This window comes from Nelumbo nucifera, chromosome 2 (assembly GCF_055504915.1).
Source record: "Nelumbo nucifera cultivar China Antique chromosome 2, China Antique-T2T, whole genome shotgun sequence".
NCBI classification, from domain to species: domain Eukaryota; kingdom Viridiplantae; phylum Streptophyta; class Magnoliopsida; order Proteales; family Nelumbonaceae; genus Nelumbo; species Nelumbo nucifera.
The window spans coordinates 13,804,858-13,831,907 of record NC_142650.1 but is presented as its reverse complement, the minus strand read 5'-3'; the positions used below and the strand labels follow the sequence as shown (position 1 = coordinate 13,831,907).

General features: G+C 37.1%; 1 protein-coding gene across 1 annotated transcript; it reads left to right on the top strand.

Annotated features, from left to right (window-relative positions):
* Positions 1-3,962: 3,962 nt before the first annotated feature.
* On the top strand, positions 3,963-26,303 carry LOC104597173 (RHOMBOID-like protein 1). The gene is made up of 6 exons (XM_010258602.3): positions 3,963-4,643; positions 19,445-19,608; positions 23,796-23,959; positions 24,067-24,323; positions 25,277-25,403; positions 25,963-26,303. Exons 1-6 carry the CDS (start codon positions 4,354-4,356, stop codon positions 26,083-26,085), a joined length of 1,125 nt encoding a protein of 374 aa, XP_010256904.1. The 5' UTR covers positions 3,963-4,353; the 3' UTR covers positions 26,086-26,303.
* Positions 26,304-27,050: the final 747 nt, after the last annotated feature.

Below are 27,050 nucleotides of genomic sequence, written 5' to 3'. Positions count from 1 at the left end.
TACTCATTCACTCCATGAAACTCAAATCTAGATAAAATAAAATACAAATTCTATTGTCGAATCGACATAGACATGGACCCCATCAAAACATAGATTGAATCACCACTCCGTTCTTGTTGTTCTTTTGCCGTTTGTCGTTCAGTGCATTGTAGTTTTGACCAACAACAATTGTTATTATCATGGCACAACGTTATTGATCTACTTTTTTCAATCTATTGATTAAGAACCAGAGCGACTCCATCCTCCACCCCTTTCTTTATCTCTCTCTCTCTCTCTTCCTTCCTTTTCATTCCTCTCCATTCTTTCTTTTTTCTTCTTCATTATTCTTTTCCCCTTTCTATCCCCTGTTTAAGCCAATCATTAAGACTTAAACCACCAGTGTGCTATAGAGGAACAATATTGGGTTATTGATAAAAACTTAATAAAGTTTCACAGCACATGAGCTCACATGAAACCAATTCTAAACAAATACATAGTGGAAGGAAGGTCTTTGTCGTATGACGTCAACCAATAGGGGAGGTGTCATTCCATTTTGAAAATAAAGGGGAGGTCTTAGTATTTAGCTTGAAGTTGAAGAGAGGTTTAAGTCTTTTGCCCTAAAAAAGCTATTGGTAGTGGGTGTGTTTTCTGTTTTCAAAAATGAAACAAAAAATATGTTATTGAATCTAGTTTCAAAAGCATGTTTTCATCTATTTATTCAGCATCCTGGTAAAGTTCCACCCATTAGGGATCATATGTTAGTTATGTTTTCTCTTTTTTTTTTTTTCCTCCCCTGTCACTCTTTACTTTTAGCGTTTGACTATGGCACTGGAAAGATATGATATTGGGAAAACTTACAATCAATAAGCTGGTATCAAAAAGAGGTGACCAAACAAGTGGTATTCATCAAAATTCAACGGATGGTTTGATTGGTCAAAGTTATTCATGCCTTTTGAATATCATATATTTTATTTTACTTTTAATATGAAGAGCCTACTCTAACTCTAACACACCGACAAGCCAGCCCTTGATTGGGGGGAGAGAGATATATACAATTTTCGAGAATATAATTTCTTCACCATCGTCATGAAATAAGGGAAATCAAAACTCAATCACCAACAACAACAATAGCAGAATGGTCATATATCTCCATTCAAGTTCGAGAAATTGTTGGATCCTGAGGCTTCTTGGGACAAAGTACTGATTTTATTATAGTTTTAATTGTTTTTTTAATTAGCTTTTTAGTATTGAATTTGCTTTATGCTGCTTTTTTTTTTTCGAAAATGCTTTATGCTGCTTTGGCTTCGCTCTTCAGTTACAAATTTAATGTTGGTAACAACGAGGAATGGGTGAAGTCTCTCTCTCTCTCTCCCTCTGGTAAGTTAGTAAAGTAAAGTTTGTCAATCGTCTATATTTGAACATCGTCTTTGAGTGGTCCATGGAGGTCTAGTAAGCGAGTGCATGTCTACCAGTAATCTATAGGTTGTTTTATCTTAGCGGCCAATGTGCACTCACCTGACTGCACCGTAGTGGGCAAATGCAGTTTTAAAGAGGGTGACTAGATGACACTACTCAACCCCTCTTTTCTCTGCAATTCTTAGTATCATTTTCACAATTCTGCAACACTGCTACGTTTTGGTATGGAAAGCGTTATGATAGGTTCCATTATGCCTTCTATTTATTATATTTAAAACACGTAATGTTTAGGATAAGATATTTTTAGCGGGTGGGATTCTCTTCGATTAGGTTTGGAGGATGAAGCCACTTGGGTGGTGGAGGATGTGAAGAACAACCTAATTGAATGACTATAATGGTGACGGCATAGGGTAGTTTTGATATTTTCAAAAGTGTTAAGTCGCTTATGTCATCACATGATATGGATAATTAAAAGACTACTAACAATGGGGACCTATTAGACACTTTTTGAAAGTTTAGGTATGCAGAGACACGTTTTGAAGTTTGGAGACTCTGACTTGATACAACCCCTAAAGTATAGGGTAATGATTAGGAATTTTCCCAATAGTAGATTACTAATTTAGACTAACCCAAGTTGCACCCGTATCTAGATACCCTACCACATTAGCCGTCATCAATTGTTACTATGGCCACAAATAATATCCATTTGTTTGGATTCAAATTTGTATTTGATCTAATTAAGGGTGATCTAAATTAGATTTGTATTATAATTAGATTAAGGCCATGTTTGGGAGTGCTTGAGTTAAAAATAAGTGCTTAAAAACAAGTGCTTATTCGAATAAGCACTTATTCGCATTTGGCACCCAACTTTTTTCAGGTGTTTGTTTGTTTGTTTTTTTTTTTAAATAAGCACTTATTTTATATTGGGTCTTTGGTGGTCTTTTTCTCTAATAAGCACTTAAACAAGCATTTGTGACTATTTTGTCCTTCATTTTCTTTCAAATTTTCAAAATATACCCTTTGAAAGCACTTTACTTTTATAAGTGTTTTCATTTCATAAAAGAACTTTTATAAAAGTGTTTTTGTAAAAATGCTTTCATAAAAGTGCTCCCATAAAAGTATTTTTATAAAATTCAATTAGGGATAATTTTATAAATGGTATTTTAAAATTTAATTAGGGATAATTTTGAAAGAAAAGAAGGTAAATTACAAAGATCCCCCTTGTACTATGGGGTCAATGACAAAGTCCCCCCGTACTTTTTTTTTGCAACAAAGACCCCTTGAACTTTAGCCATTAGACAAAAGCCCCCTTTTGTTAATGTTTTGTCAGTTAATTTCATTTTTTTTTCATCCGACTGTTTAAAGTTTTTTAAATATCCAAACTACCCCTTTTTATACTGTTCATTGTCTTCTCCATTTAAGTTAGGTGAAATGGCATAAAAACAAAGGTTGTGGAACTGGTCATTCTCCATGTAGAATCTAATATGCTTGAATCCCTTATTAAGCTAGTGATTCTCCACGATTTCTGGAATTGTTATTTTGGTCAGGGAGTTTGTGTCGAGAAGAAAAGAAAGGAGCTAAATAAGCTTCGGGTGAACCAACAAGGGCATCAGAATCTTCCTGTACATGACCATGATATTTTGATCATGGAAGGGAAGATAACCAAAAATCAAAACAAACAAAATCACTCTTAGGACCAAATATCCTTTTCCTATGTTAAATAGGTTTTAAGAGTAAAAGGGCAAGAAAAAGTAGATAGAAAAGGTTTAGTGGGGTATTTTGGTAATTTAATATTTTTTGTCATCTAACTTAACCGCCAAAGGGGTCTTTGTCTAACGACTAAAGTTAGAGGAATTTTTATGGCAAAAAAAAGTACAGAGGAACTTTGTCATTGACCTCATAGTAAAGGGGGTCTTTATAATTTACCCAAAAAATATAAGCACTTAAAAAAAGTATTTGTCATTGACCTCATGGTAAAGGGGGTCTTTATAATTTACCCAAAAAATATAAGCACTTAAAAACATTGAAAATTTGGCGCGCCCATGAATTCGAGCCCAATGAAATCAATTTTTTTTTTTGGTTAAATCGAATTTTTTGGTAATCAAACGGAGAAATTCATTTCTACAAAAAAAACGGAGAAATTCATTAAGGATCCAGTTCTCTTTCTCTCTCCATTTTTTTGGGTTTAAATGAATCTGATTCGAATCACCGATTCGTGGGTTTGGAATTTTTTGGTAATCAAACGTGGATATCATTGCAGATCTTTGCAACGGGACCCCATTCAATGATGGATATCCTTTCTCATCTTTGGGACGTCTCTTCATTTCCGTCACGCCCGCAATCGAGTCCGGAGCTTCTGGTAACAAAACAACGCTACCCATGTCACAATTTTGTACCATCAGTCTTGATTGTTCCACGAATACAAACAAACAAACATGCACTTCTACTTGAAAACACTGTGTTGAGACAGGTGGTTTAAAAATGTGATGTGCCCAGCGTTGATTGTTACCAGCAGATCCAGACTCCCCGCAACCCAATCAATTCTCCCTTTTGTAAGCAAAAACCGTGGAGGATGGATCAGAGAGAGAAGAGAGAGAGAGAGAGGATATGTTGATAATTGGGAACAGGGCAAAGAAGCAGTCGAAATGTAACCATTCACTTTGGGACGAAGAAAGAAAAGAGAGAGGAGAACAAACAACAACGAGACAGCAGCTTCAGCCCTGTCCCCATGACTGATCTTCCTTGCTTCCACATTCATCCAAGTCTAGAAACTCTTTTACAGCTACACAACCGAAACCTTGAATCCACCCTCAGAATCTTGGTTTTCTTCTGCCCATCAAATTCTGTTTCTTCCTTCGTTGCGCAAAGAAGCTTCCAGCTCACATTTTAAATTGTCTGCTGGTTGCAAACGCATTTGCCTTTGTTTGATTCTCTTTTTATCCTCGTCCGTTGGGGGTGATGGGGAGGGATGCTCCCTCGGACATTGAAAGTAAGGCGCAACCCAGACGATGCGATAGGCCGATGACATCCTCAGTGCTTCCGTATTCTAACAGAGAGTTTCGGCCTTTTCGGAAATGGTTCCCTTGGTTGATACCTTCGTTTGTTGTTGTAAATGTTGTTGTGTTTGTGATCACCATGGGCATTAACAATTGCCCCAAGAACTCTGTCTCTTGTTTAGCTCCGTTCCTGGGAAGATTCTCTTTTCAGCCCTTCAAGGAGAATCCACTTTTGGGTCCTTCTTCATCCACGTGAGTTCTTATTTCTCCTTTGTTTTTGTTTCTCTATTGTGGTGTTGTAGATAGCGATGTGACTGCAACTTCCATTGAAAGCGCTTATAAGAATACAAAATTTCTATTTCTTAATTTTCTCCAAGATCATTCACTTTAGAACAACTTCTATAAACTGAATTATTTTGCTTTGTTTATATTTCATGGAATATTTCTCCAGAAGTGTCAACCTGTTTCTTATGGAACAGGTGTAGGTTCATAGAAAGATTACTCTTGATCATTTTATAACATATAATGTGACTCTCTGTGGATAACTGGCTGGAGGATTTTTGTGCAGTGGTTGAAATTTATTCATTCTTCGTTGTGAGAATTGGCATAAGGTTCCTTGTAGGGGCAAAAACAAATAATTCTCTGTGAAGTTTGAACAAATAATTCTCTGTAAGTAAACACACTTTCAGATTAAGCTTAAGTGATATGACTTGACACCTTTCACTATGGTTGATATTGTCAAAAATTGGAAGCAAGTGGCAGTGATATGATCTGCCCATCTAGTAGAAATCACTAATTGCAGATTTAGTCGAGTTTATTGTGAAAGGAAAGAGGGAGAAGATGAAGATTTCAGTAGTAGAGAAGGAAGGAGAAGAAGAAAAGAGTAGTAAGTCAACCAGGATTGTAAAATTAATCCTACCCGCCTACCTCTCATTATATTTATACTTAACTTAAAGGATGAGATATTACAAGGATGCCCTTAGTAGGGCGGCTACTAATATAGCTGAACAGTCACAACTTAGAAAAACATAAACTAATGGGCCTAAAGCCTAACAACTTCCTAACTAAATAAAAAACAAACCGGACCAACTCAACACTTCCCTCAAGTTGGGAGTAAATGTCACACATTCCCAACTTGCGTAGATCATGCTCCAGCTTGTTCTTTGCAACACCTTTTGTGAGAACATCAGCGAGCTGCAGATCAGAAGCAATGTATGGAAGACAAACTTCTCTAGAAGTTACCCTTTCTCTGATAAAATGTCTATCCACTTCAATGTGCTTAGTTCGGTCATGCTGGACTGGGCTATGGGCAATGTGAATTGCTGCTTGGTTATCACAGTATAGCATCATAGGTTCTTCTGCCTGTACACCAATTTCTTCTAACAGGGAACGGATCCAGAGAAGTTCTGAAACTCCATGTGCCATGGCCTTGTATTCGGCTTCGACACTTGATCTTGCCACCATTGTTTGTTTCTTACTCTTCCATGAGACAAGGTTACCCCCAACAAGGGTGCATACTCTTGAAGTTGATCTTCTGTCATCAAGGCATCCTGCCCAATCTGCATCTGTATAAGCCTCTAGTTTCAACTGTCCATGATCAGTAAACAATATGCCTCTGCCTGAGTTTTCCTTCAGATAAGCAAGAATCCTGTCAACTGCCTCCCAATGCTGGAATCGTGAGCATGCATGTATTGACTTACTACACTTACTGCATAGGAAATGTCTGGTTTTGTCATACACAAGTATAGCAACCGACCCACAAGTCTCTGATATCTCCCAATGTCCTTTATTGGTTCACCTTCTAATGCATTGATTTTATGGTTCTGATCAATAGGGGTGCTGATTGCCTTTGTTCCAAGCTTCCCTGTCTCTTGAAGAAGATCCAAGACATACTTCCTTTGACAAATAAAAATTCCATGTTTTGATCTTGCAACTTCAATGCCTAAGAAGTATCTCAGTTCTCCAAGATCCTTAATTTCAAATTTTTTATGTAGGTTCCTTTTCAGACCATCAATCTCACTCAGATCATTCTCGGTGACAACAATATCATCCACATAAACAATTAGGATTGACACCAAAGATCTTTCGCTTCACAAACAAGGTGTGATCAGATTGAGTTTGAGTGTAGCCAAAAGCAATCAAGGCCTTTCTGAATCTGTTAAACCATGCTCTGGGAGATTGTTTCAAGCCATAAAGTGATTTTTAAGCCTGTATACCTTTCCCTTTTCAGTATCATTGTAAAAGCCAACAAGCAGATCCATATACACTTCTTCTTGTAGATCCCCATTTAGGAAAGCATTCTTCACATCAAGTTGAAACAAGGGCCAAGAGTACGAGGCAACAAGAGAAAGAAGTATCCAAACAGAGGTCATCTTTGCAACTGGTGCAAAGGTATCTAAGTAATCAATGCCATAGGTCTGTGTGTACCCTTTTGCAACAAGTCTTGCCTTGTACCTTTCTATACTTCCATCTGCCTTATATTTTACTGTGTAAACCCATCTGCATCCAACAGTCTCCTTGCCTTTTGGTAGATCCACAATGTTCCATGTCTGATTCTTAATCAAAGCTGCAATCTCTTCCTGCATAGCTGTCTTCCACTCAGGTTTGAAGAGAGCCTCACTAATACCCTTGGGTATAGACACTGAATCAAGAGAGGAAAGAAAAGCACGGTAGGAAGGAGCAAGTCCACTGTAGGATAAGTACTGTGAAATACAATGAGCAATACACTTTCTCTTCCCTTTTCTGAGAGCAATAGGGAGATCAAGGTTATCTGTAACAGTGTTAGTAGGATCAATGGTGTCTCGAAGGAATCGATAGGAAGTGATGTGAGTTCTGCTGTAGTGGAATCAACCTCCTTGTGAAGTCTCTGTTGTAAGTAATGCTGAGAAGCAGAACGCAAAGGAGGTGGCAAGGTAGGTGACATAGGGTGGTGGTCAAGCACAGGAGTAGACATAGGGACTAGAACTGAGAGGGGACTAGAACTGAGAGAGGAATAGACTGCTGACTCACTTCCCCAAAACACTCCCCCTGAGAAGGATTCTTTGAGAAGAAGTACGTGGATTCAAAAAAGGTGACATCCATGGTAATATACTGGCTCCCAGAGACTGGATCATAGCAGTAGTGTCCTTTCTGATTCTCTGCATATCCAAGGAAGACACACTTCTTTGCCTTGGGATCAAGCTCCGAGCGGTGAGGACCAAGGATATGTGCAAAGCAGACACACTCAAACACCCTGAGAGGAATATGAAACATCTCCCCCTGAGGAAAAAGGAGACTGAATGGGGTGCTAAATCCAAGTATACGAGAGGGCATCCTGTTAATCAGATATACTGTTGTGAGAACTGCATCACCCTAAAACCGAACTGGAACTGTAGATGTGATCATCATGCTTCTTGCAATCTCAACAATGTGTATGTTCTTCCTTTCTGCAACACCATTCTGCTGTGGACTGTAGGGACAACTGCTCTGATGGACAACACCATATTCTAACAGATATGAGGCAAGGTGTCTTTCAAAATATTCCTTGGCATTGTCGGATCTGAACACCTTTATTCTTGTTCCAAACTGTGTTAGTACCATCTGATGAAATTGCCTCACCAAGGATGGTATTTCATCGCGGGATCTCATAAGGTAAATCCAAGAGTATCGTGAGAAATCATCCACAAATAAGAGAAAATAGCGATAGCCTCCCATAGAAGGAACATGGTAAGGGTCCCACACATCCGAATGAATAACATCAAAAGAAGAAGAACATCTTTTATTACTAGGTTTAAATGAATGTCTGCAATGCTTTCCAAGTTGACAACCTTCACACTCCAGACTTGACAAACTAACAGACTCAAAAAGTTTTGGAAACAAAAAACTCAAAGAAGAAAAAGGTAAATGGCCCAAATGATTATGCCAAAGCATAATTTGACTCACAGACCCCGACTCACTATCCTTGCTGACATGATGACTCTGATGAGGAGGAAGTACATCTAGGAGGTAGATTCCATTCACTTCACGACCACTCCCAATCGTCATCTTTGAATCCAGATCCTACAAAATACAATGACCAGGAGAAAAAATTACTGACCAATTCAAGTTCTTAGTCAAACTACTAGCAGATAACAAATTAGTGCTCAATCTGGGAACATGAAGGACAGAGGGTAGAGAAATAGAATCAGTAATATTGACAGATCCCTTCCCAGCAATAGGAACATGGGATCCATCAGCTGTGGAGACTCTATCTCTGCCAGAACAGAGCTGGTAAGTTGAAAAAATAGTAGAGCTCTGGGTCATGTGTTATGAGGCTCCATAATGTATAATCCAATGAGGTTCCTCCTTACCTGAAGTAGAAGCATAATTTTCAGTGACGTGTGAACTACCTGTGTGGGCAAAGGAAATAGAGTGGACTCCACCAGTGGCACTTGTACCTTGCTGTCCGCTTGCGGCTGAATTGGAACTGGCTGTATCCCGCTGGTTCAGAAGTAACCCATACCTCTCAAGTTTTGCCCTTACTGCAACAGTTGCAGCAGACTCCAGAGCAACTGTAGTAGGAGGGGCCGAATGTCACCAGTAACTGCCATGTGTGCATTTCCCTTCTTATTTTTCAATCTAGTCGGCACAAGATGTGGGTGAAGCTTTCAGCAAGTATCTCTTGTGTGTTTAGGCTTCTTACAGTAGTCACAGATCAAATTTCTTTTATCTTCCTTCTTGATTTCACTGCCATCCCGATCTCCACTTTGTTTAGGTTTCACAGCACTTACCATGGCTGACTGATCAGGAATAAGGTTTTTCATCATCACATCTCTCCTGCACTCCTCCCCTGACACAAAGGCATATGCTTGGGAGAGAGTAACACTGTCCCTGGAAAGAAGGTGCTGTCGTGCAATATCATACTCAGGATTAAGGCCAGCAAGAAATTCAAACACCCTATACTTCTTTAGATGTTTCTGATAGGTAGCTGCATCCTTAGCGGTTTCCCAAGCAAATGTCTCTAAATGGTCAATCTCCTGCCACGGGGTTTTAATGGCTGAAAAATAAGCTGCAACAGATCTATCTCCCTGCCTTATAGAAATAATCTGATTTCTCAACTGATAAGCCCTAGCAACATTCTCCCTCTGTGAATAGATTTCTGCAACCTCATCCCATATTTCCTTAGCTTAGTTGTATTTGCCCATAACAAATTTTTACTTATATGGGGTAACATGGAATTATACAACCAAGTCATCACCATATAATTCTCCTGTACCCACCGGGAGTTGCTAGTTTCGGGTTTCACCTCTTCACCAGTGATATACCCTAATTTCCCACGAGCACCAATGGCCATCTTTGCAGATTGTGACCATTCTAAGTAATTTGCACCATCCAACCTAACTGTAGTAATGGTCCCAGCCTCGAAAGGGTCTCCAACACCTCCTCCTACTGGTCCCATTTCACTCCCAGGCTTATTTTCAACTCCGTGGCCCTCCATGCTTCTCAAAAAATGTAAAGAAAATAACTGAAATTTGCAACAAGATCAAACAAAACACTTTTTGGAACCAACAACACCTTTCTGGTGTCCTAGACTTTCTTCCCACAAAAGATTCCTTTTCTGTTGGACGGGAGAAGAGAGAGAAGAGGTAGCTGCTCTCTCTAGAAGCCTCCAAATCAGGCAGGACTTGAATCGCTCCTTACAAAAAACTCCAAGGAACCCTAAAAAATTAGGGTGCCACTTCCTAGGTCAAAATTGAAGAGTCCAACAGAAACAAGACTCTCTTCCCCTTTCTCCAGTTTTTCCTGATTTTGATGAGAAACCCTAGACCAGCTACAGGGCACACAGATCCACCAAAAAAATCTAAAAATTGGGCTTACCTGAGAGCTTCGATCAGCCTCTTAAATCACCATGCAGTCGGCCGATTTAGGGCTGCATGAGAGAACAACTTCAAGGAACCTTCGGCCTACTCTAAAACCAAGTAGAAATCACTAATTGCAGATTTAGTCGTGTTTCTTGTCAAAGGAAAGAGGGGGAAGATGAAGACTTCAGTAGTAGAGAAGAAAGGAGAAGAAGAAAAGAGTAGGAAGTCAACCAGGATTGTAAAATTAACCCTAGCCGCCTACCTCTCATTATATTTATACTTAACTTAAATGATGAGATATTACAAGGATGCCCTTAGTAGGGCGGCTACTAATATAGCTGAACAGTCACAACTTAGAAAAACATAAACTAATGGGCCTAAAGCCCAACAACTTCCTTACTAAATAAAAAACAAACCGGACCAACTCAACACATCTACTTGTTGAAAGAATACTTTGGTGTGTTTTCTAAGATGAAATTCCTGATTTCAAAATGGTTTGATGATCTAGTTTTGCAAAACTTATATTAATTTTCTGGTCTGTAAAAGTGTTTTTCTGGTTCCATCTTGGTAGAGGACTGACACTGGATTCTTACAGGAATAAGTTTTTTCCCTATTATTGTTAGTGCTAAGTATTTGGGGCAGAACAGAAGGATTATGTAGCAAGTATTTAATTGGATTTTGATACCTATTGAATACTTTGGGCTCTTCAGGTGGCTTGACCTGACATTTTTTAAAGTCCAGATCAAACTGTAATTAAGTTAGATTCAGAACACAACTATGCAGCTATCCTCACAATTGTATAGCAGTCTAGACAACCGTGTGGTAGATTGAGCTCCTGCATAGCACTATGACTTCTGCTCCTAGTAGGATTCAGAGTCATTTGATTTTGGACCAAAATCATAGTTGGTTCAATCTAGGAACCCTATGGGTTCTGTATGAACTGAAGTGCACTTGTTCTATTCTTCTAATGAGTTTAGGCTTAGTCTCAATTTGTATAGGAGATAGATTTGGGAAAAATTCTAATTCTTCTCATCTTCTGTAAGCCTGTTTGGGAGATGTGTTGAGTATATAATGGGGGGGGGGTTCTCTTTGCCCTTGGGTACGATACTTAATTGATAAGATTGATTGAGAAAAAATGAACCTTAATTGTGAAAATCATATTGGATTTCAAGGTTCTTAAGAAGAAACCCTAGTTTGAGAGCTCGTTTGGGAGGGCTTTTGCATTGATTGAGCTACGTTGACTGAGTGGCTTTGAAGAAGCTACCAGAACCAGTTTCATTGGAAAGTTGATTTCTCAGCTGAACAATGGTATTTTTCGGATTTTTGGGGTTTTCACCCAACACAACTCCCTGACTTTCTGTGTGGGGCCTACCTTGGAACGTTGGAAACTGCTGTGGGAAAGCCTTCCCAAATGGGCACCAAGTTCCAGAGCTTTGGAAGCAATTTGGAACAAAGGGGAATCAAACTAAAGATAACGAAAGGAGTTGTGCCACCTACAACTTGGCTTGATTGAAGAACAAAGGTTATGAAGTGAGCATCGTAGGAAACTTCTACACTTGGCTTATCAAAAAACAAAAAAAATAAATCTTCAACACTTGTGGAAGTTTGATTATTAGGTATGTTCATTGTTTTGGCCAACTAATTGAACAAGTCTCTTTGGGGATTTTGTAAGGAATCATTCTTAGGCACATAGTTGTCAAGGTGACGCCTAGGCAACAAGGCACCCTTGGAGGCTCGCCTCGCCCAGTCGCCTAGCAGTTTTGTATATTGTCTTATAAAATACTTTTATATTGTTACTTTTTTGAGATTATAATTATAAAATAGACATTATTAAACAAACATATTCATTTTTTGTGTTTATAAACTAATTTCTTTTTATTATTTTCTTATTTGTTAGGGTTTAATCAACACAAACATTACTAACTGCTGTATTGAACCCCTCAAAGATTTCAGAATTTGAACCAATAAGTAAGGGAAAAACTTAAAGTTTTGTCTAATCAACACACTTTTTTTTTTTTTTTTTGTAAAAGGTAATGTAATTTTATTCAAATAAAAAACTCAATTACAGACTGAAATTCAGACCCAAGAAGGCAGTCTGAAAAACAGCTGGGGTTACAACCTCCACCAGGAGCAAGACTGATACAAATCGGACAAGCTTAGATCTCTGAACTCCCCAGAAGTGGAAATCCAAGAAATCAGCTTGCCCACTGCTCTCTGAATTACATCATCAAGCCCTTTGGATGATGATGTGTCTAATCAACACATTTCTTCCTCCACATCTTCTTCTTCTTCTTCTTCTCCTTCTTCTTCTTCCACCTTTTCTTTTCTTCTTTTCCTATAACAAAAATAGGGGTTCAGTCCCCATATTTTTTGAATTTTCTTTTCTTTCTTCTTTTTCTTCTCATAAATATGTTGATTTTCTAGACATAAACATGAAGTTTATAATTTTCTTATGAAAATTATGGATAGTTATTAAGGAAAGATAGCTATGGAACCTAGGGAACTACCCAGGATATGTATTTTTCACTTAACAAAATCCATCACCTAGGCGACTAGGCGCCCCCTTGTCGCCTAGCCTCGCCTTGGCGCCTTGAAAACCATGCTTGGGCAAGGGAGAACCCCTTAGAAAGAGAGTGGTTGATTGGGAAGATCGGATTTTATGCAAATAGAAGGCTTGTTTATCCCCAAATCTCCCTTCTTACAGCTCAAACCTTCCAAAGGCCTAAACCCTTAATTTCAACTCCTTTGAAGGAAACTTATTTAATATTTGAATGTACTAATTGCTATCACTAGTAACTATTATAACATTAACATACATAATAAGAACAGTAACATACAACTCAGTCTTCTACACAAATAAGGTGTGATCAACCTAACTCTGGATAAATCCTAGCTTCTTCATTGTGTGACTGAAACTCTCAAACCAAGCTCTTAGATACTACTTAAGCCCATCAATTACTTTTTTTAATTTGCAGACCTTTCATTCTTGACTAATAAGTTGAAATCCAGGTCAAGGTGATCAAGTAAATTTCTTCCTTAAGATTACCATACTGAAAAGTATTCTTTAAATCAAGTTGATGAATTAGTCATGACTTGTTAACAACTAATGAGATGCTTACCCTAATGAAGTTCATCTTGACAATAGGTGCAAAGTCTCCTAGTAGTCATTTATATGTTTGCATAATTCTCTTATCCACTAGCTATGATTTATTCTTGTCTATACATTCATTAGTCTTCTGTTTCAAAATATGTATCCACTTACAGCCAACAACCTTCTTTCCATGGGAAAGATCAACCATTTCCTAGGTATAGTTTTTTACAAGTGCTCTCATCTTGTCAGCCATAGTTTCCTTCCACTTGTTGTGATTCAAGGCCTCTTTAATACTTTAGACTACATTTGTTTGCAGTGTAAATATAGGATTGGTGTTATTTTACACTTTGATCTGGTTTTGTATCCGTTTGGATGAAGTGTAAATAACCACCCAAAATTGATGTAAAACTCCACGCAGATTGAGTTTTACATCGATAATTGAGGGGAACTTACCTCTAATAATAAAAACAATGTAAAACTTTACATCGAAAATAATCGGTTCCCATTTACACTTTTTTAAACCAATCGGTGCAGAACTCCATGGTGTAAAAGTGTATTTACATCGCTTTCAACTACAGTTTTAAGGAATAGAAACATTAGAAAAGGATGAAGTGAAAGTATGAAAAGAGGAAGACAAGAAAATTAGAACAACTCCGATGTATGCAGGTTTATAGAAGGTATACGCATAGACAAGTTGTTCCCCCTTTATCTTTAGAGCCTCTTGCACAACAGGTTATGATGAGATGATGGGTTTTGATCCTCCTATTCCATTGTCTAGGTTACCAATGATTTCATTAATCAGCACTTCTTCTTGGTTTTGTTTTTAATCAAATATCCTCCTATTCCTTTCATTCCTAATTGCCCAAATAACAGCCATGGGAATAGCTGACCAAAGAATTTGCCCTTTTTATCATACCTCCAACTTTCCAACTTTCTAAAAGGGTCTTAACTGAGGCAGGGAAACAAGCTTGGAGAGAAGTGGCTTTGAGAAAATGAGACCAGATTTTAGCAGAAAACTTGCAATGCATAAACAAATGTTTGGAAGTCTCTGTCTCTTGGTTGCATAGCTCACATAGGTAGTTAGGAAAATTCAGACCTTTCCTAACCAATAAAGCTTTCGTGAGGCATCTCTCTTCTGCAGCCAATCAGGAGAAAAGCTTGATTTTCAATGCAGCAATCCCACTCCATGTGGCTTTACCAGGAAAACTGTTACAACTCTGAACTCCCTATCATTAAAATTCCTTCTAAATGAAGGAACCTAAGGCACTAAATCACCTTGGGTAGCATAGAAGGCTGCCACTGAAACCTCTTCATCTGAAGCTAGTGAAAATAGATCTGGAAAAACTTCCACGAGAGGCAAATTTGTGCACCAATAGTCTTTTCAAAACTTCAGTCTATCACCCACCCCAGCCTTCTGATTGATCCCTTTAACAAAGTGAAGGTAAGCTTTATAAATTCTTCTCCAAACACCACACCATTAAGAGCGACCAGAATTAGCTGCACCCCAACCATTGTTGTGAAGGCCATATTTCTGTACAATAATGATCCTCCACAAATCATTTGGAATCTCCAAAACACCTGCCCAAGAGTGCCATGTTAAAGAGTTTTAGCTTTCTTATGCCCAAACCCCCCTCTTTGAAGGGTTTACAAATCTGCTCCAATTCACCAAACGATATTTTCGAGAGTCCTTCCAACAAATCCATAAGAAATCTCTCATAGCTTTCTCAATCTTTGTAGCTATTTATACTGGTATAGGGATGAGGGACATAAAGTACACTGGAATATTGGCTAGAACACATTTTATCAAGGTCAACTTGCCCCTTTTTGAAAGGTATCTTATTTTCCATGAAGCCAATTTGTTCTTCACCTTCTCCACCACTAGGGTCCATATGTTTTTTTTGAGGTGCATTTGGTCCTCAATAGTAGACGAAAATACTTAAGAGGGTAGAGTACCTAGTTTACAACCAAGCAAGTTTGCCAATTCATGCAAATTTTCCACTTCCCCTATTGCCACCATCTCACTTTTAGCAAGATTTACTTTCAGCCCCGAAACCACCTCAGACCATACTAACAAGTGCCTTAGATGTAACACTTGTTCAGCTTTAGCATTGCAGAAAAGGAGTGTATCACCAGTAAATTGGAGGAGGGCAAAACTCACACCTAAATTGTTGATAGCAAAGCTCTCCAGGAAGCCTCCTTCTACCACCTTAGCAGTCATCCTGCTTAAACCTTTCATCACCATCAAAAATAAGAGTGGTGAGAGGGGGTCACCTTGCCTCAAACCCTTGGAGCTTTTAAATTTTACTTTGGCTGACCCATTTAAGAGAATTGAGAACTTGGTTGTAGTAACATAAACCTTCATCGAATTTCTCCATTTCTGTCCAAAGTGCATCCTGGCAAACATATAATCTAGGAAAGCCTAATTCGCGTGATCCTTCTTTGCAGCTCTGGAAGGAATCCAAAGAGCAAGGGAACTAAATATCAGACGTTTGGTCCTGGAAGGTGATTCGAAGGTGGTGATTAGTTGGTTGAAGAAAGAGGAATGTGGTTTGTGGAGCTATAACAATGAAAAGAAAAAATTCTTATGGCTGTGTAGGGACAATGAGATACAATACAGCTGGGTGAAGAGGACTGCTAACTCATTTGCAGATGGGCTGGCCAAGCAAGGGGTGAATAGGGAGTCTATCTTTTGGGCTAACTTTTAATTTTCTTTCATTGTATTTGTTGAAGGGGAGCTAAGACATTTTATCTCCCCCTTTTGTATCTAAAGTTTCACAAATCTTCACATCATTAATAAAGTTTTTGTTATTGATAAAAAAAGCCTAATTCACGTGATCCTAGGCTATCTCAAGATCAATTTTACAAATAAGACCCTTCTGTCACTGGTTCTCCTTGAGTCTATTAACTCATTAGCTATTAGGACCCCATCTTGGATCTGTTTATTATGAATGAAAGCCCCTTGAGAGAGGAAGTGTGTCCTTGAGAGATTTAAGAGCTTGGTAAGCTATAGTATTTCTTAGGCATTGAAATAGCAAGAGATAAAGATGGTACCTTTATCTCTCAGAGGAAGTGTGTGCTTGACTTCCTACATGAGACTAGGAAACTTGGGGCCAAGCCTGCATCTACTCCTATTGAATCACAAATTGTTTGCTTTAGAAGGTGATCTATTACCTGATGGGGGGGTATTTTGGAGGCTTGTGGGAAAGCTACTATATCTCTATATGACTTGGCCTGATGGGGGGGTATTTCCTCCTCTCATTACTGTACATCCATAAACTGCTATTTTCTTTGTTCAGCCACCCTACCACCTCCTCCGAGTCCCCTTCAATGACGAGTTTTCTAATATTCATCTCCTTAGCTCTTTGGACTCCTTCCAGAACTGCAAAAATCTCAGCCCTGAGAGAATCACCCACTCCAATTGGGCCTGAAAATAGAGCTGAAGCCAGCCCATTCTCATCCCTAAACACACCTCCAATCCCTGATTGTCCTGGATTCCCCCAACTACTCCCATCAAAGTTAAGTTTTCAAAAACTGGCCGGTGGGGGGGGGGGTCCAAGACACACTCATTATTGTTTTGGGCTGGGTGCAGTTAGCAATCTCACTCCACTTCCTCAATAAATCATCCACTGTGAAGTCTGTAAACAGCTTTGAAGATTTCAGCCATTGTACAGCCCTTATATGGATCAATTCTCTCAATTCTTCACTGTCCCTCTCTTCTTCAGAGAAGATCCTGGAATTTCTTTCCTCCCACAAAGCCCAACATACCGCAGCCCTCAAACATCTCCACATGGTTCTTCCCCTTTTCAATCGGCACCTGAAGAAGGAAGGGGAAAAAGGCTTTGCAATTTTGTTGGAGGATTCCAACTACCCCCAAAGAGGGATAATGCCCACACCCAAATGGACTTAGCAAACTGGCAATTTACCAATAGATGAAAATCAATTTCACCATCCACTTTACAGAGAGCACACCAGTTAGGGGATAAACAAGTCTTGGGCCGCTTTACAGAGAACACACCAGTTACTTCTTAATACTATTGGCCAAAGCATGAATGAACCTTGGAATCCATCTGAATGAGATGTTCCTTCTTAAGGTCTAGGCTCTTACCTTTCTAATGAACTGTCTCCATTCTCCATAATAACCCATTTTAAAGCAGTCAATGATCACATCCGAGTCTTCCTCCAGATACCTACCTGAAGTTTTAGTAGCCAATATTATGTCCAAATACCTTTGATTTTGTTATATGTGGTCTACTCAGTGAGCATACAATCATGCAGCTCAATTGGGATTTGAGAGTCATTGCTAGCTGTATATATATGGTTTTGTGATGGGAATTAACAATTATCATTTTTAGGTTATCTATGTTTTTTGAAACAGTAAGGTATGACTTCAATATTTAGATTCCTCCTATTTGTCATGAGATTTATTTGTTTTTGAAATTCAGGCAAAATATTTAATGGGTAAAAGGGTACTTTTAGAAGCTAAGTATGTTACATGGACTCTTTTAAAGAGGCAAAGTCTCTATATGGGATACATGTTTGATTCTAGCACTTCACGGATTTTAGAAAGGACATACATGCATATGGATTTTGTCTTTTTCCTTGCTTATTTGGCATAAATGAACACCTAATATACATAATGAATTCAATCTTTTCTTATTTGTAGGTAATAAGGACAAACTTTTAGATTGTGATTGTGTATGGGAATATGATGATAGAATTCACAAGATAAGAATTTTTTAATAGCAAATTTCAATTTCATTGTCTATGATTTTATCACTTTGCCAAGTCATACTCCTAAACATGCATCAAATTCTGACTCCCATGTCTGTGTCCATGCAAAACTATCGTTAAGAGTTTTAGTTATTTTGAAGTCTTTCCATTTGTAGTTATGGTGTGGAGATTCATTCAGAGTCTAAGTTCAGGAAATAAATCTATTAATGAGGGTTGTGAATTTTGGACTAAATAGTTAGTTTGAAATCTTTCTATGTATTTATTGGCTTTCAAAGTCAATAGGGCTCTTTAGCAAAATAAAATGACAAAAGTGGATTAAAAAGTTTTAAATAAATATTTTGGCTCAGGCGCTTCTTTTGTTTGCTATAGGTTCCATACAACTTGGGTACGGTTCTCAAAAAAAAAAAAAACTAGGTTGTGATGACTCCAAGAGCTTTGGTTCAATAAAAATGTATTTATCTGATTCTTCTTCCATAAGAGGCTTGTTATTCTTATAATTTGTCTCTTTTAACTTCCTCTTGAAATTTCTGCACTGTTTTAATTTCATTTCATTAATTACTAATCTTGATTCTTATTTTTTTATCAGTAACAATCAAATATTTTATTAAGTTATTTAGAAGGAATGGCATACAATATTTGTGTGCCAAGCACAGCGACGATTGACAAGCAGTAGCTAGTCCTCTTTTGTATTCCATTCTCATAATCCCTCCTTTGGGGACCAGCCAACCTGCTGGCTGTTCTTGATGTGCACCTGTAAAAAATATGGATCTCTTTATTCATCTTTCAGATTTCCCTTATAACATGTCTGTATTGCCTTGATCCAGTCCAATCTCTTGATTCTTGTTTATATGCTGATTATTGATTACCTGGACTGCTATCATGATCCATGATGCTGGTCTTCTTAAATTAGATATTGAGTTCATGGCTGAAAACCTTTAACCCTAAACCTTTTGACTTAACTCTAGAATCTTTGGTCCTACTCCTAAGTTTTTTTTCAGGCCTACTACCCTAAATCCTAGTTGTTCTTTAGATGCCACCAAACAATACTTTTATTAGTTTCTTGGTTCTCATATTCCATTTATTAGATATTTGAAGTCTCACTGCTTTATTTTGAAATCTGAATTCATAGGAACCAATTCTAGTATAATCAAATTCACCAGTAGTGACTGGGTGACTGTATTTGACATCTGTAACTCTAAGTAATAAATACTAAAAATTTATGCTATTTTTGTTTCTGAAGGAGTTTCTATGTTAAATTACTTGCCATTTGACATAAGACCTAAATTGTGAACTATGAACAACTGGATTCTTTTTATTAAAAACAAAAGAATGGAAATTCTCCTAATATAATTAAAACATATACTAAAGAAGGGGGTTGTATCTAAACAGTTGTTGTATGTTGATTCCTTCAGGCTACAGAAGATGGGGGCTCTAGACGTGAGTAAAGTGGTCCATGAACACCAGGCATGGCGCCTTATTACTTGCATTTGGCTACATGCTGGGGTTTTCCATATTCTTGCCAATATGTTGAGCCTTTTGTTTATTGGAATTCGGCTTGAGCAGGAATTTGGATTCGGTATGTATCTAAAGTTTTCCTTTTCATTATATTATTAATACTATAATATATCAACTCTTAAAAATTTTCTAGTTCTGTGAATTACATAGTTTAATGTTTATAGAAGGTTTATGTTGAAAAGGTTTTGCACTGGATACCCTCATCTTAGTGGTTCATCATATCGTGGTTACTGAGAAGTTCATATTCTTGAGGTAGAGGGTAGATTTGTCTTCTATATTTATTCTTGGGTTAAAGACTTAAACCTCCCCTGATATTTCGCCTAAATACTGAAACATCCCCTCACTTTTCAAATTGGACTTAGACCTCCCTTCTTAGATGACATCAGTGGACAAAAATCTCCCATTTGTTAACTCTCCGTACATGTCTGTTAGCACATGACAACATTTGTGGTTTTAATTTTTTGAAAATTCCGATTTGCTCTTTATTACCTCTCTTTGGTTAGTTGGTTTGGTTGTCTTGCATGGACAGAAACCTCCCCCTACAGAGAACAGGCAACATTGAACAAAGGGCCTTGCTCATAAAAAAAATCCATTTTTGGTAGCATTTTTTTTTGTAAATATACACAAACAAATGTGAACGTCAAACACACCCTTTTGCAGTTAGATTTCTGATTTCAAATTTTTGGGTAAATTGCTGAAACCTCTCCTGAAGTTTCTGACTGTTGCTGAAACCTCCCCTGAACTTTCTGATACAGTTGCAAATAGACGCCCTATGTGGAATCCTCTAACAAGAGCCATGAAAATGTCCAAAATACCCACAAAGCTACTATTGAAACTGGTTTCTATGGAAAAAAAATACAAACTTTATGAACAACAGAAAAAGAGAATTTAAAGTTGCAACTTTACCTTCGAGTGATTGATATGAAGGTGAAATCTGGAAAATAAATCAATTTCAGAAAAGAGATGGAAAGGGTTTGAGGTGGTGATTCATATGGAGAGAAAAATTGCAAAATAAATATTTTCTCAAAAGTAACTGAATGGGTACTTTGAACATTTTATGCCTCATTTTAGAAGATTCTACCAGAAGGGGTCTACTTGCAACTATATCAGAAAGTTCAGGGGAGGTGTTTGCAATTACCAAACTTCAGGGGAGGTTTCAGCAATTTACCCTTATTTTTAATTAATTTACATGCAGGATGATAGGCTGATTAGTGGATAGATGCAGCTCCTTCAGCGGTCAAATTTTCGTTGTTCCAAGGTTGAAGATGATGTTTTTTCTCTAAACTAATTACAAATTAATTTAATCCAAATTTAACCTGGGGTATATTAGTCATTTTCTCTCTGTTAGAAGTAACGGTTTATAAATCTGAAGGGGAGATATAAGTCCAATTTAAAAAGTGAGGGGATGTTTCAGTATTTAGGTGAAAAATCAGGGGAGGTTTAAGTTTTTTGACCCTTCATTCTTTTATATGTAACAGCCAGGGACATGATTTTCTTTTCAGCAGTGTTATATAAACAAAAGGGGGACTGCATACGATCCCCAAGATAATTTCTTAATTTCCATTCTTTCTCTTGTCTTTTTTTTTTTCTCTATTATCTCTGCATCTCTTCATGTTGCTTTGTTACTACAAATCATAGTTTCATATTTATTTTATTTATTTGCATTCAAGACAAGTTGATATCAGAGTAGTTCTTTTTTTTTTCTTCTCTGTTCATGAAATCCATACCCAACTAGCACCAGTGATGTTTATGGGAATAAAGGAAATTGATTCATTAAGATCAAATTATCTGGTTTTAGAGTATTTTTGGAGATAAAATTGGTCTGTTTTGGTGCCTAGAAAATATTAATAGATATTTTCCCAAACATCAAGAAAAACCAAAGATAGAAATTAGAAAATATGAGTTTGTTGAAGCGTGTTAGCCTGATTGAGGGTGGTGCTTAAGCATATTTCAATTGATTCTAACATTTATTTAGATATTGATACTTGTTTAGGAGCTTTTGGGGTGTCTAGCAAGAGAGCCCAACTACCCTCTATTTTCCCCTGTTTATTTTTGTGCTGAAGTTAGTTTCACACTGTCCATCCATGAAGATTTTGACTGTAGGTTATCTATACAACAGGCCTCTTAATAATTGAAGGAGATTGTTGAAATTTATTTGGAGTTAATGGATCCCTATGGAAGTGATTGAAAACAAAATCTAGAGTTTGGGGCTGTTTAATATGTGTTTAGGAAGAACTCAAATGCATACATTAGTACCCTAAAAATTGATGTAACAAATTATTTGAGTGGGCATAATCTGCTTACATGTACATAGATGGATGTAGCAAATTGTTTTTTTTTTTTTTTTTTTTTGGTAATGACCAAAAGGTTTTATTAAAATGGAAAAAAGAATTAGAAATTATGGTGAAGAGATTCACTGAAAACATGAGCTAAGGGGTATGAAAAGTGTTGTGATAATGAAGCAACTACTCCCATTCTACATGACAGAGCTAACATATTGAGGTTGATGGGCATTTCATTCAAGAAAGAGTAATCTCTGGAGTAGTTTGTCTTCCATTTATTGCTTCAGAAGGACAGCTAGTCGATATGTTCACTAAGGGTGTTCTCAAGTCCAAACTTAATCATTATGTAAGCAAGCTGGGCATTATTATTATTATTATTATTATTATTATCTGTACTCAGCTTGAGTGGGGGGTGTTGAAAAGTTTTCATTCTTGAAGTAAAGTGTAGATTTATGTTATATTTATTCATTTATATGTTGAAGGGTGCATGGTTGTCTTTTTAGCAGTGTTATATAAATAATTCTCTCCATTCATTCTCTTCTCTTTTTCTCTTTCTCTCTCTTATCTCTGCATCTCTTCTTGCTTTTTCATTAGAATAGATTTATGTTATATTTAAAGTATCAATTCATTAGAATAGAAAGAAAAAAAAGACCCATGTACAACCAGAGGCTGTAAAATGGGAGAATACAAAATACATTAGACCACTATCCCATTTGTGTTTACAAAAAGGTTTTCATTACCAAAGAAGAGAACTAAGGAAAGCACTGTCTATGGCTAGCTGTGCAGATGACCGGGATAACAGCTTCCCAAGTATTTTCTGCCACACTTCCTCCTCTTGGAAGCCTTTGCTTCGAAAAAGCCTTGAGTTTCTTTCCTGCCATATTGACCAGAAAACTGCTCCTGGGACCAATTGCCATAGAAATTTCCCTTTCTTACTCAAACCTTGGGTCCACTAACCTTTTACAAAGGCTTCCACTGATGCTGGGCAGCAACTTTTGATGGCAAATATTCTGAAGATTTTCACCCAAATGTTGTAGGTGAAACTGCAATGCAGCAACAGGTGGTCACCTGATTCTTCTACTCTGTCACATAACACATATTCAGGCGAGTCAATCACCATTCTCCTCCTAATCAGGTTGTCTTTTGTAAGAATCTTGTTCAGATAGGCAGACCAAACAAAGAATGCCACCTTTGAAGGGATATACTTGCTCCAGATTACATAGCAAGGGAAATCCTGCTCGTCCTCTTGAGCCAACTTTTTATAAAAGGATTTTACTGTGAAAAGGCTCTTGCTATCTGCTGATCACACCCTTCTGTCCTCTGTGTTAAAATCAATTTGCATGTTGTACAGCTTCTGGAGTGGCCTTCCAAAAGGTTCAATCTCCTGATCATTCAAAGCTCTTCTAAATTGTGGGCTCCAGACATGATCCCCATTTTGAAACTGCACAGAATCAACCACTTTTGCCTCCTTATCAACTGCAATTGCAAAGAGTTCCGGGAAATCATCCTTTAACAAATTGTTCCTACACCAGCAATCCATCCAGAACCTCTTCTTGCTTTGTTACTATAAATCACATATTTGTATTTCTTTTATTTATTTGCACTCATGCCAAGTATAGTTGCCATTCAAAATACTTGCTTTTGAATGCTTCCATATTTGCATAATAATTCCATGGGAGCTTAATCAGATTTAGAATCTTGATTTGTCACATGTTGATTTCTAGAGTTTAATATGTTCCCTATTGTATATTTGTATGGTTAGTTTCACCATCAATGGTGCATTAGCATGATGCTTCTTTGCCATTTAAGGTTTTTGAGCTTTTCACTCTTTTGCTCAACTCAAATTATGAAATTGCATTATCTTGTCCATGAACATGCAAACTTGTAACTGATCAAAAAAAAAAAAAAAACATGCAAACTTGTATAGCTTGAATTCTTACCCTCTTCTTGCACCATACCTTTTCAGTGCGAATTGGCTTGCTCTATTTGATTTCTGGGTTTGGTGGGAGTTTGTTGTCAGCTCTGTTTATCCAATCCAGCATCTCTGTTGGTGCTTCTGGTGCACTTTTTGGATTACTAGGAAGCATGCTTTCAGAACTCATCACAAATTGGACAATATATGTAAATAAGGTATTTATATAATTGTGTAAGCGGAACTAGGACTTGCAGAAATTTTAGTTATCTCCGATTACTTTGTAACACTAGAACATCTAACAGTTTCAAATTCATATGTGCAGTTTGCGGCATTGTTAACCCTCATCTTCATTATCATAGCCAATTTGGCAGTAGGAATCCTCCCACATGTGGACAACTTTGCCCATATTGGAGGATTTTCTTCAGGTTTTCTTCTTGGATTTGTGTTCCTGATTCGACCTCAATTTGGATGGGCTAGCCAAAGAAGTAATCCTCAATATTCTGCACCTTCAATAAAACCTAAGCATAAGATATATCAGTATGTACTGTGGATCCTTTCTCTGATCCTTCTATTTGTTGGGTGAGTTTCTGAAGCTTATTTTAGTTATTCTAAATTTAGTCATATGTGTTTGTGTTATAGTGCATCTGAATGCCATTTTAGTGCCATCATGATTTCTTTGAAATTTTACATTACCCAATCTTGTGGGAGTTATTTGAAATCTTTGTTTTGGGGCAAACTATAATTTCTTCCCTAAAATGTAGATGTTTAACATTATCAAATTTATTTTAATTCATACATATTATGTTTTTCCTCTCCAGTTTCAACTTTTACATCTTTACTTACAAGACTAAAGTTTGTTTCAACAACTAGCTTGCTTAAGTTCTGCAAGGTATAATATTTGTATTAATTGACAAGTTTGCCCCTTAAAACAAGTGATACAACTGTCCAAACTTTTTTAATTCTATGTTTAATAATTTCCATAAACATTTTGTCTTAGAAGCATGAATAAAATTCTAATTAAAAAATTACATCAGAAGATGGATGATATTGATACAACTCCCCAATTTGTAGTTCTTGCTTTCACATTTTCTTTTTTTCTTTTGGGATGGGGAAGAGGATAGATGAATGAAAAGGTAGATAAATTAAGGCCAATTTTATGAGACATATAAACAGCCTTTGCATTTTACTTTTTTAAGATTTAACCAAAATATTAAAGAGATATTTTTATCATTTTTGAACTTTTTTATTTTTGCTTTTTAGCCAAGAAAAAAAAATCTCTTCCTTTTTCATACTATATTTTGTTAATAATGGCTTAGGCAAATACGATTCATCAGCCCTCCAGAGAAAATGATAGAATCTTGAAAGCTTCTTTAATTGACAATCCTTTCTATGGCATAAAAGAGATATAGGATCACCATATAAGTGCACAGCTAGATTAGAAATTACGTATAAATAGCATAGGATTTTAAAGGACAAGAATATTTATTTTAATGGTCAGTTCTTTGATACAATGCAACCGTACTTTTTGACAGTTTCACTGTTGGCTTGGTTATGCTTTTACGAGGGATGAATGTTAATGACCACTGTTCCTGGTGCCATTATTTGACATGCGTCCCTACTTCAAAATGGAGCTGCAAGTCCGGGCAAATGTACTGCATGGTAACAAATGCTTCACTCATTTTTTCTCCTCATGTTCTTACAATTACTAATTCTGAAACCTTGCTAAGTTGGTAAATTCATTTCTGTCCATCCATCTTGTGCTCAGATTCATCTTCTTCACCTTAGTACCCAATTAGTGTATCCTTCCAGCAAGCAAAGGATAAGAAAGATTACATGGGGACTGGTGGAAATGGTCACCTCCCTTCAATCCTTCATGTCCTCAGCAGGGTCTCCCACTAGGTAGTGGACCCATAACAAGGTCTTCTAGTTCAAGTTTGCCCAGTTGGACAATTCTAAATTTATGGTTCTTTTTGGGATATTTTCTTCATTGTTTTGAGTGTCCAAAAGATGATCTGATCGCCCATGTAATAGACTTGATTGCTTTGATGATTTTGTCTGATGATTTCTGGAATAGATCATATTGTCACCATAAAATGGTAGACCAGGTTATGTATCTGACCTAAACAATTTTGACAATTCTTGTTTGAGTTGATTTCAGTTCATGTCTTTTGATTTTTGCTGGCTGCATGGAACTAACTTGAGCCAAACCCATTTGCAGTCAAGACAAAACGGAGGACGGCTAAATTTGACATGCCAAAGCAACGGGAAAAGCCAAACTTATCAACTTTTGAACCCATCTGACTCGCAGATCAGTACTCTATGTGCTGAACTTTGTTCTTGACATACACATGCATACAGTTGGTTTAAAGAGGCTATGAGAAGGTTGGGGCTCGTTCTTTCAGGCTTTTACACGTAAATGATTCATATGTGCAATATTGTTATTGTATATATATTCAGTGAATAAATACTCTTTCTTTCTGAGCTGGGCTTGTGTTTTCTTTTTTCATATATAGCATTTTTTAATTGATTAAGAAAAAAGTTGCTAACTTTTCTAATTAAATGCGTGGGAATTTATTAGCTTGCAGGTTATAGACTTTGCTTTACAATTGCTTCTTATTCACCTTCTTTGTCCCACAAAGACTTGGAAAGAACAAAAGATTCTAAGCAAGTTATAGACTTTGCTTTACAATTGCTTCTTATGAGTTTTAAGAAACCTAGGCCCAGCCCACGATCATTCCCGTGTGATTGTTTGATTCTTTGATTAAACCTTCAATGACTGTATGCTTTTATATTAAAATCACAGGAAAAAAGAATTATACATTACTAACTTCATTAATCGTTGCTCCAATTTCTTCTAAAAAAGGCTTATAATCTTTTCTTACTTGTTTTTTTAAGTGGAAATTATTTATAATTATACCACACTTGAAGTTCTGGTCAAATGCTACATCCCCTTGAATTCACCTATTAAAAATGCGGAGATAACATTTGCAACTTTCCAAGAGACCTCTACTAAAAATGCTCAGATAACATTTACAAACTTTCCAAGAGACACTTATCCCTTTCACACAATTAGTGTAGTATATGGACAAGAATGCCCTTATTTAACAATTTAAACCCAAATGGTACTTTTTGTAGATTAGAACATGGTAAAGTTGCTCATTTTATTGATCCTATTAATGTGAGTTGGAAGCTCGACATCATTCGAGAGACATTGTAAGATAGTGATGTGAAATTAATTTCAAAGGTCCGACTCCCAAAGGTTGGTTCAGTATCCCAAGGACAAGCTAGTCTGGACTTTCACTCTGC

Excerpts from the sequence above, each read along its gene's own strand:
- LOC104597173 (XM_010258602.3), top strand. The coding sequence starts at position 4,354 with ATGGGGAGGGATGCTCCCTCGGACATTGAAAGTAAGGCGCAACCCAGA. Across the intron at positions 19,609-23,795 it reads TGAGCAGGAATTTGGATTCG|TGCGAATTGGCTTGCTCTAT; the intron begins GTATGTATCTAA and ends ATACCTTTTCAG. Across the intron at positions 23,960-24,066 it reads GGACAATATATGTAAATAAG|TTTGCGGCATTGTTAACCCT; the intron begins GTATTTATATAA and ends TCATATGTGCAG.